This window comes from Notechis scutatus, chromosome 3 (assembly GCF_049901735.1).
Source record: "Notechis scutatus isolate UNSWTSFEM ecotype Mainland chromosome 3, rNotScu1.2, whole genome shotgun sequence".
NCBI classification, from domain to species: Eukaryota; Metazoa; Chordata; class Lepidosauria; order Squamata; family Elapidae; genus Notechis; species Notechis scutatus.
In genome coordinates, this window is record NC_142011.1 from 1,002,502 (window position 1) to 1,013,514 (window position 11,013).

General features: G+C 44.7%; 1 protein-coding gene across 1 annotated transcript; it reads right to left on the reverse strand.

The window, feature by feature from the left end:
* Positions 1–2,503: 2,503 nt before the first annotated feature.
* Positions 2,504–9,902, reverse strand: LOC113429890 (waprin-Phi3-like). Its single transcript, XM_026692393.2, has 3 exons — positions 9,235–9,902; positions 6,153–6,287; positions 2,504–2,785 (listed from the first exon to the last, which is right to left on the reverse strand). Exons 1-3 carry the CDS (start codon positions 9,329–9,331, stop codon positions 2,775–2,777), a joined length of 243 nt encoding a protein of 80 aa, XP_026548178.2. The 5' UTR covers positions 9,332–9,902; the 3' UTR covers positions 2,504–2,774.
* Between the last annotated feature and the right edge of the window lie 1,111 nt (positions 9,903–11,013).

Sequence of the window (11,013 nt, forward strand, 5' to 3'; positions counted from 1 at the left end):
CTGGGCTGCAGGGGAGGATAAGCCAAGCCTTGGCTAAATTCAAACAGGCAATCCCAAAGGTTTTTTTTTTTTTTCCCCCAAAAAGCTGCTGGACTTCGTTTTCCCTTGAAGACGTTTCACTTCTCATCCAAGAAGCTTCTTCAGTTCTGGCTGGAAGGTGGGCGCTGGAAGGATTTGTGCTCCTTGCAGTCACCTGGTCGTTAGCATTTCCAACTGGCAGGTGGGAAATGGGGGAAGGGATAACTTCCTGGCAAGCTGCCATTCTCACATCTGAACTGTTCGTGCAAGATGCAAGCTGGATAGATGGTGTGTCTCCCTGCTGAATGGGCCTCAAAAAAGAGGTTGGACCCATTCGCAGCAGTCTTGGTGGGAGCCTGTGAGGTCTCACTGCCACACGTCCCATCCAGCAGGACATGGCCTAAGGCACAGCAGAGAATGTTCTCTCTGCACCAACTCAGGAAGCTCAAACTGCCCGAGGAGTTGCTGATCCAGTTCTACAGAGGAATGATGGAGTCTGTCATCTGCACCTCTACAACTGTCTGGTTTGGTTCTGCAACCCAACAGGACAGACACAGACTTCAGAGGATAATTAGGACTGCAGAAGAAAACAATGGCTACCCACCTGCCTTCCATGGAGGACCTGTATCCTGCAGGAGTCAAAAAGAGGGCTGTGAAAATATCTACAGACTCCTCACATCCCGGACATAAACTGCTTCAACTCCTTCCCTCAAAACGACGCTATAGAGCCCTGCACACCAGAACAACTAGACACAAGGATGGTTTTTCCCCCCCAATGCCATCACTCTGCTAAACACATAATTCCCTCAACACTGTCCAACTATTTACAAAATCTGCACTACTATTAACCTTCTCTTCACTCCCTATCACACATCCCCTTCCACTTGTGACTGTATGACTGTAACTTTGTCACTTGTATCCTTAAGGTTTATATTGACTGTTTGCTAGTATGATTTGATTGCTTATTGTACCCTATGACTCTCATTAAGTGTTGGACCTGATGATTCTTGACTCTTGACGAATGTATCTTTTCTTTTATGTACACTAGCATATAAAGAATAAAGATTAATAAATTATTCTATTCTATTCTATTCTATTCTATTCTATTCTATTCTATTCTATTCTATTCTATTCTATTCTATTCTATTCTATTCTTCTTAAGTCCCAGAACTACCTGTACCCCTGCCTCACATGCAGTGCTTGGTTTTTAACAATACTGTTGCCACTCAGAAAGACTCTATGCAGGCTTCAAAAGAATATCCCAAAAGTGCTTTTTCAAGTGGCAACCTGACTTTCTGGTTTTCATTTGAAGAAGTTTCACTTCTCATCCAAGAAGCTTCTTCAGCTCTGGCTGGATGGAATCATTCCATTCCCCTCCATCCAGTCAGAGCTGAAGAAACCAGAAAGTTCAGTTGCCTCTTGTAAAAAGCAATTTTGGGACAACTATGACCTGGATGACTGAGAATCTCACTTGAAAGAAAAGGAGGAGGAGGAGGAGGAGGAGGAGAAGAAGGAGAAGGAGAAGGAGAAGGAGGAGAAGAGGAGGAGGAGGAGGAGGAGGAGGAGGAGGAGGAGAAGGAAGAAGAAGAAGGAAGAAGAAGAAGAAGAAGAAGAAGAAGAAGAAGAAGAAGAAGAAGAAGAAGAAGAAGAAGAAGAAGAAGAAGGAGGAAGAAGAGGAGGAGGAGGAGGAGGAGGAGGAGGAGAAGGAGGAAGAAGAAGAAGAAGAAGAAGAAGAAGAAGAAGAAGAAGAAGAAGAAGAAGAAGAAGAAGAAGAAGAAGAAGAGGAGGAGGAGGAGGAGGAGGGGAGGAGGAGGAGGAGGAGGAGAAGAAGAAGAAGGAAGAAGAAGGAAGAAGAAGAAGAAGAAGAAGAAGAAGAAGAAGAAGAAGAAGAAGAAGAAGAAGAAGAAGAAGAAGAAGAGGAGGAGGAGGAGGAGGAGGAGAAGAAGGAGAAGAAGAAGAAGAAGAAGAAGAAGAAGAAGAAGAAGAAGAAGAAGAAGAAGAAGAAGAAGAAGAAGAAGAAGAAGGAGGAGGAGGAGGAGGAGGAGGAGGAGGAGGAGGAGGAGGAGGAGGAGGAGGAGGAGGAAGAAGAAGAAGAAGAAGAAGAAGAAGAAGAAGAAGAAGAAGAAGAAGAAGAAGAAGAAGAAGAAGAAGAAGAAGAAGAAGAAGAAGAAGAAGAAAGCATTTAATAGAAGGGAATATCTGTAGTTCAGGAATTAGTTCAGGAATAGTGGAATCCTTGGTGGTCTCTGAGCTTGGCAGATTTTTTTTTTGCAGATGATTCATTACCAAACTAACCAACCTTCTAAGACTGATGATGTTATCTTGCTGGGCAATGAAACATACTGAAAACGATGCAACCAAGGACCCCACAGTCCTCCTCTCCTCTCTCCCCCTCTTATCTGCAAACCCCCCCTCCCTTCTAGCACTGAAGATGTTCCCTAGTTTTGTCATGAAAGGTTTGCAAGGAAACACCCAAACTCAGAATATCAAGGACCCCACAGTCTTCTTCCCCCTCCTTTGCTGCAAACCGCTCTCACTTTTTGAGAAAAGGCCAGTAGACACCAGAATTTTCAATGCTGACTTTATGGAGGACGCCTCCTTTCTGGAGCAAGGACTTTATCCAGCGTGAGAAAGTGGTCAGCAGTCAGGGAGGCCAAAGGGGAATGGGCCACGCAGGAGGAAGACTTTATCTGGCCGGGTTGGATGTGAGGATGGAATAGCTGCTTCCGGCTGGCTCCTCCATCAGGTCTTGGGGCTCAGAGGGGTCCTGAGGAAAGAGAAAAGGGGAGCTGAGAAGGAGGAACAGAAGATGCATCTCGGCTGGAATGGAGCTGCGTCTTCCCGGTCAGCAGAAGGCGCCACGGAATGGAATGCATTGGGTCAGAGTCCCGGGAGGGAGGGGCCACCCCAAAAGAGTAAGTGGCAGCAGATAGTCTGAGAGAAAGAGGGCGAAGGCAGCCTCTCCTCAATAGTTCCTTGGTTTTATATAAACAGGTGGCTTTAACGTGGCAAGATTCACTCTCTAGGTGCAGAACAAGAAAGAAATGTGCTTGGAAGAATTATTGCCTGTCTGTCTGGGGTTTTGGAGTCTGAGTATCTGACCTTCTGACTTTGAGGAAAGCAATAGGGCCTGTGATGGTCTCCCATGGAAAGAATGAGACACAAGCGTGTGTACTCGGGATGGGAGCCCAGCGTAAATTCCAGTGCTCCCTTTTATTGAGATTTTAGTACATAGTAAGCATAATCACAATGTGGATTACAATAATTAGATATAGTACACAGACTTGTTTACAGTTGTCTAAGTTGCTTAATTGTTTCTAGTGTTTGCTTTTAATTTCCTTGCTTTATCTCAGTGACCTTTAGGCAGACATGTATGTATAAGGTCTTAGACTAATCATTACCCAATACCCAAGTCAAAGTTTATTCCCACAAGGGCCCCTGTGGCCCCTCCAGTTCCTTCACTCTCCTGAATGCCAGAGTCACACCTGGGGCTTCTTCATTCCTTTCTATCCTTTTATTCAGCGGGGGACAAGTCCAGGAGGGAGAGACACCCCAGAAGAGTAAGAGACAGTGGATAGTCTGTGTGAGAGACAGAGGGTGGAGACAGCCTCTCTTGAATAGTTCCCAGAGGATATCGTGCATTCAGATAGTGGAGTCTTTAATCTGGCCATATTCTGTCTATAGGTGCGAAACAATACTCATCTTGGAAGAATCATCCTGTCTTATTCTTGGCTCGGGGCCTGAGAGAGGGTGGACTAAGGAATTCTGGGAGTTCACACATGATGTGATGGAATATAGCAAGGAGGGGGGATCATAAGAGGGAAGAATGCATTGCAGAGGAGTAAGAGCTAACAGATAGTCTGTGTGAGAGAAAGAGGATGAAGACAGCCCCTCCTCAATAGTTCTCAGAGTATATCCTTGGTGTAGATAGCAGGTTGCTTTAGGGCGGCAAGATTCTGTCTCTAGGTGCAGAACAAGAAAGAAATTGAATTGGAATAATCACGACATGTTTTTCTGGTCTTTGAGAGCCTGAGGGTCTCCTTCTGGTTTTGAGGAATGAAATAGGCCCCTGTGCCCCCCCCATTCCTCTGGGCCTTCCTGGATATCAGAGCCACACCTGGGATGAGGTTTCATCATTCATTCCTATGTCCTTTGCTCGCCAGGAGACAAGCCAGAAGTTCCCCCTAGGCCTCTGCAGCTCTTTGAGTCCTTGGATTGAGAAACAGCTTCCCGTTCTGTGCGTTATGGCAGGGGTCCCCAACCACCGGGCCGTGGACCGGTCCCGGTCCGTGGAGCACTCTGTACCGGGCCGCAAAGAAATAAAAATAAAAAATAAAATAAAAATGGCAGTGAATGCTGCTGGGATCAGGGATCAAGAACCCAAAGGAGAGAAGGGGAGGGAGGAAGCAAACCAAGCCTGTCCTGCTCTCCGGCTCAGCGGCTTCGGTTCCTCCCCCCGCCTCGTTCTCTCTCAGTCGCCCTCTCGCTCCACCAGCCCAGGAAGAAACTGCTTCAAAGAAGCCGGCAGGGTGGCTTTTCCTGTCGCCGCAGCCCCCCAAAGCCCAGTTCACCCCCACCCCGCCGCCAATCAATCCAGGTTCAATCCAGTGCTCCTCGTTTGCCTGCCTGCCTGCCTTTTGTTTCTGGTTGATTCGAGCAGCTTCGCTGAGAATAATAACTATTCACCTCTTTTTATCAGCCGGCTGCTCCGAAACAACCAGAAACGCAGGCAGGCAGGCAGGCAGGCAGAACGGAGCACTGGATTGAACTGCCGGCGGTGGGCGGGGTGGGGTGAACGGCGCTCGGAGGAGGTGTGGCGACAGGAAAAGCCACCACCCCCGGCTTCTTTGAAGCAGTTTCTTCCTGGGCTGGATGTTAGAGGTTCATCATAGCTCTGAATGATCCCTAAACAAGGACTACAGGAGCTTCCTAGGGAAAACACACGGACTAAATGCTCCTCATTCAATTCCTGTTTTCACCAAACAGAGATAAGAGAAACATCTGCATGAAATTTTGTAGCTACACAGCTGGGCAAGACCTAGAACTAGAGAGACTGCAGTCAGGTGTCTTTAATGCTAGTTGTAGGGTAAACATAAAGTTTTGGGAATGGAAAATAGAATCCCCCCCGCCGGTCCTTGAAAAAGTGTTTCTGCTTGAAACTGGTCCCTGGTACAAAAAAGGTTGGGGACCACTGCGTTATGTCCCAAAGTGTCTTCACTGCAGAGGCCCTGCCTTGAGTTAGGGACCCTTCCAGAGACCCCACTGATTATTCTCTGGGTCCTGGAAGGCAGAAGGGAGGGAGGGGTGTGTGTGTCAAGACTCATTCTCATTCCAATGCAGGAAGAAAACAGGTGAAGGATGCCCCTCGTGTTTCCTGGGACATTCCCTGGGCAGCTGGAGCGGTTGCCCTGCAGGAGGAGCAAGGCCTGGATGAGCAGGAAGATTTCCCCTCTGAGGGAGAGAAGCCGCTCAGAAAGATGTAATATCAGAATAAAGGAAGGAGAACCTGCTGTGTGACCTGGGAGTGTTTGCGGACAGGATGAACTCTTGGGAAAGGCCGTGGCTGCCAGTTCTTTTGTGGGCTGGAGGTGGGCTCTGCCAAACCCTGGCATCAGCTGTTGCCAGGAAGGAAACCCCACAATGGAGGGAAAGGGAGCTTCAGGGGTCACGAAAGGCTTCAGAACGAGATGGGAAAGAAAGGATAGGACAGGGGAAGAAAGAGAAAGAAAGAAGAAGGAAGGAAGGAAGGAAGGAAGGAAGGAAGGAAGGAAGGAAGGAAGGAAGGAAGGAAAGAAGGAAAGAAGGAAAGAAGGAAAGAAAGGAAAGAAAGAAAGATGAGCAAGAAAGAAAAGGAAGGAAGGAAAGAATGGAAGGAAGGAAGATAGGAAGGAAGAAGGGAAGGAAGGAAAGAAAGAGTAGGAAAGGATCAAAGGAAGGAAGGGAATAAGGAAAGAGAAAAAGGAATGAAAGGAAGGAATGAAAGGAAGAAAAGAATGAAAAAGAAAGAAAAAAGGAAAGAACAGAAAGAAGAAAGCAAGGAAGGAAGGAAAGGAGGAAGGAAAGGAAGGCAGGAAGGAAGGAAAGAGAGAGAGAGAGAGAGAGAGTAAGTCTCGCAGTCTGGGCCTTCCCCTCACCTGGGCTGAAACACTCCCTGGCGCATCCGACTGGGCAGCATTTCTTATTCCCTTCGCATTCAGAGTCGCAGGCACAGTCTTGGTTACATGGATGGTCAGGACCAATTTTGACCTTGGGACACTCGCCCGGCTTGACTGGAAAAAGAGAACATGAACTCTGAGGTTGGCCCAGAAGGATGGCCAGTGCTGCTCAACAGCCCCTCTGCCAGCTTCTCTGCTAAAAGTTAATGGCTTGGTGTTGGACCCCCGCCTCCTTGTTGCAAACGTGGTGCCACTATGCAAACAATTAACTACATTGTGCAAGACAGTCCACAATAGGGACTCTCTGGTTCCCTAGAAGATCTGCATGAAGCAACGCCAGAGGCCATCACCCAAATAGCTGGACTGAACGTCCAGTCATGAGGCCACTGCTTTACCCCCATGTAATTTTGTGGGGTGTGCGTGTATGTTTACTTCTCTTTGTCACGTCTTCATCATATGCAAACTAAATGATTGCATGTTACACGTGACTGTAGTGTGTATGTGCACGTAGGAGCCCTTGCTCCTTCGTCCCAGAAAATGGACCCCAGTCTGGACGTGGTAGGCACACTTTCCTTTCATGAGTGCATCTCATTTTCAATCTTTTGCCTTCAAACGGAAGGGAGATCCCTGACTGCTTGTATGATCAGCTGGGCAGGGGGCACCTGCAAGAAAACCCAAAGGTGCTTTTTCAGGAGGCAACTGGACATCTTTTTTTTCTTTTGAAGATGTTTCACTTCTCACCCAAGAAGCTTCTTCAGCTCAGACAGGATGGTGGGGAATGGTAGGATTTATACTCATTGCAGACAGCTGGTCATTTGCATCCTTTTAGAGGGACATTGAAGCACCTGGAGGTTTAATCTGTGTCCTCTGAGAACCTCCATAGACATGGTCGAGAAAGCCAACAGGCTGAACTTCAATGAAACTCCCTTGGCTACTACCGTCTTGGTTTTTTTCCCTCCCACCATGCTCTCAGGGAATTGTGCAGCTGGTGTCCATGTGAAATCAGGGACTCTGACATGAATTTTTAGTTTTATTTAAACAAATACATCTTATATCAATATTTACAACAGACAAGATAGGCTAACAGGAACATCATGAGGTATATCAACCAAGGAAAATGTTAAGGTATTGAAGATTTTAGAGCTGCTGTAAGGCTGATGCAATGAGGATGAATCAGCATGGTTATTGGTGCTTTAAGACTGAGGATGGGTCCCACAGGGTTTTACCACTTTAAGAAACTGTATATACATAGCCAGCCATGAGAGGGCGTCTCTCTCTCTCTCTCCTTGTGTTCTGTCTCCATTACAGTTCTCCATGCAGAGTAAAGAAGATGGATTGCTTGCCTGGTATGTGTCACACTGCAAACACTCTGACAGAAAATCATCATGAGGTAAATTACAGAGCACACAGGAGAAAAGGGGGGAGGGAACATCCCCCTCCACACCCACAGCAAACAGTTGCATCACAGATTGCCTCATGACAGAGCCAGTGCTCTTCAACTAATTAACCACAACGGTGTGCTGTGATGCATTGTACAATTCCACTCTTCCAACTGCTAAGTTTAAATATCTGAACACATGTCCCACAGACACCCCATATTTTCTATAAACCTGCTTTGCTAGGCCTGAAAAGTTGACATGCATCATGAAAGCCACCCTGAACTGGGGACCACCAGACCATCTACATACACACAGCACTTTCTCCTCTCAGTCTTTATGGAAACACTTCTAAAGACATTGTCTGAAGAACCCAGATTGGCTGCATACTTGCAAAGAAAGGAAGAGGCATTTGTTGGTCTGAGCTCCGATCTTGGCAATTTGGTTGCAAACGTTTCATCACCATTCAAGGAGACATGGTCAGCATGCTTTGAATTGGGTTGGTCTGTCAGAATGCCAGCCTTTAAATACTTTTCGTGTGATACAAATTAGCATTAGTGTTGTTTGTTCACATACTTCTGAAGTAAGTAATGTACATCACATAAAATTTGCATCACATAAAAAGGTATATAAGGCTGGCATCCTGACAGAGAAACCACAATTCAAAGCACACTGATGATGTCTCCTCGAATGGTGACAAAACGTTTGCAACCAAATTGCCAAGATTGGAATGCAAACCAACAGCCCAACTACTAGCCTGAGTTACTAATATTCAAAGATATTTCATATGACAGTTTCTGGCTTCATGTCCTACCGCCTGATTGAGAAGCGTACACTAAATATGAACTTCACATTCTAGGAAGTATGTTGGGCTCTTTCTTAATCAGTTTCCTTTGCTACCATCTAGTTATTGCGCTTTGTTCCTGCTCAATACAGATAATGTGCTTGCTATTAAAAAATAGTTGCATTGTGAACCAACCAAAGGTTTCATGATTTCCATCCAGGTGGCCGTTAAGCAAATTTGAAGTCTGCCTTCTCTAAAATTAACAGAATAACAAGTTGGAAGGGAACTTGTAAACCATCTAGTCCAAACCTCCATCAAAGCAGGAGACCCTACACCATTTCTGACAGATGGCAGTCCAGTCTCTTCTTGAAAGCTTCCACGGATGAAGCTTCCACAACTTTTGAAAGCAACTTCTGTTCCATTGGTGGATTGTTCTCACTGTCAGAAAGTTTCTCCTTATCTCTAGGTTGAATCTCTCCTTGATCAGTTTCCATCCATTATTCCTTGTCTGGCCTTTGTGTACCTTGGAGAATAGTTTGACCCCCCCTTCTCTCTGTGGCAGCCCCTCAAATATTGGAAGACTGCTATCATGTCTCCCCTGGTCCTTCTCTTCCCTAGACTAGTCATGCCCAGAGTTCCTGCAACCATTCTTCATATCTTTTAGCCTCCAGTCCCCTAATCATCTTTGTTGCTCTAATGGATTTAATTAATTAATGGGATTCTGTCCACCCAGAGTGTATGCAATGGCTAGACCCTACCTTCTGCAAAGAAAGATGAATAACCTGGCTTTGGGTGGACCAATTGCAATCCCATGTTAGTCAAACTAAAAGTATTCTTAGTGCGTTTCAAAGTCCTGGATTGAGCAGAAGTGTGGGACGCACCCTCAGGCTGTGGTGCTTACCTTTTGGGGGACAAAGTTGTTTGGTGGACTTTGCTGTTGCCAGTTGAGTTGAAAGGATGAGGAGACCAGCTAGGAACAGAAGAATCCAAGGTTTCATGATGCACTTCTAGTCCAACTTGCAGCAAGAATTCTTTGTCTCTGCTGTATATTTCTAAAGTCACTTGGACTGGGGTTGTTCTGTAGGGAGGGTCAGGTGATGCAACATCCTAACATGGATTTCTGACATGTTGTGTGCAAGAAAGGGGTGTATCCAGAAGAGGAAATATTTGCCTGAAACCGAGTAGAACTTTCTGTTGGTCAATCTGGTCTTGGTCAATCTCTTGACCTTCCTTGTTCTGTGTCTTGCACTGGTCTGGGTTTTCCATGCTTTGCATGTCAAAGTTATCTACCCCAAGGAGATGTAAGACAGAGGGGGAAATTTACAGTTACTGCAACAGGGGTTGAAGCCCCTACACTACTGGATCATGACTGTTTGGTGCTGGCCTTCAGCACCAGTTGAGTTGTGCCCCAAATGAAGTGGGGATGAGGTGGCCTCCAACTCTGGAGAACTACACTCTTTCTGGGCCAAAGATCATCCTCAGATATTTTGTTCTAAAGGAATAGAAAATAGAATAGGATAGAATAGAATAGAAATGAATAGAAAATAGAATAGAATAGAATAGAAATGAATAGAAAATGGAATAGAATAGAATAGAATAGAATAGAATAGAATAGAATAGAATAGAATAGAATAGAATAGAATAGAATAGAAATGAATGGAAAATAGAATAGAATAGAACAGAGATGAATAGAATAGAATAGAATAGAATAGAATAGAATAGAATAGAATAGAATAGAATAGAATAGAGATGAATAGAATAGAATAGAGATGAATAGAATAGAAAAGAATAGAATAGAATAGAATAGAGATGAATAGAATAGAATAGAATAGAATAGAATAGAATAGAATAGAATAGAATAGAATAGAATAGAATAGAATAGAATAACAGAGTTAGAAGGGACATTGGAGGTCTTCTAGTCCAACCCCCTGCCCAGGCAGGAAACCCTACACCTCTTCAGACAAATGGTTATCCAACATCTTTTTAAAAACTTCCAGTGTTGGAGCATTCGCAACTTCCATGAGGCCAGCTGTTCCGCTGATCAATCGTTTTCACTGTCAGGAAATTCCTCCTTAGCTCCAGGTTGCGTCTCTCCTTGATTAGTTTCCACCCATTGCTTATTGTCCTGCCTTCAGGGGCTTTGGAGAAAAGCTTGACTCCCTCTTCTTTGGGGCAGCCCCTGAGATATTGAAACACTGCTATCATGTCATTCCTAGACCTTCTTTTCATCAAACTAGTTATATCCACTTTCTGAAACCGTTCTTCATATGTTTTAGCCTCCAGTCCCCCAATCTTCTTTGTTGCTCTTCTCTGCACTCTTTCTAGACTCTCCACATCTTTTTTTACATCGTGGTGACCAAAACTGGACGCAAATATTCCAAGTGTGACCTTACCGAGGCCTTATAAAGTGGAATTAACACTTCACATGATCTTGATTCTTTTTTTTTTTTTAAACAAGTTTTATTAATTTTTAAAACACACAAATTATCATTATTCATTACATGTTTAAACCTTTTTCCATTGTAAATTTAACAAGTCAGATAAATTATGATTCTGTTTTAAACCATTTCCATATAACATACCAAAACCTCTTATTCAATTTCTCTTTACTTCTCTTTACTCTTATTCAATATCATTATTATTATTTCATCTGTTTCTTTCTGACTTAGTTACCATTATT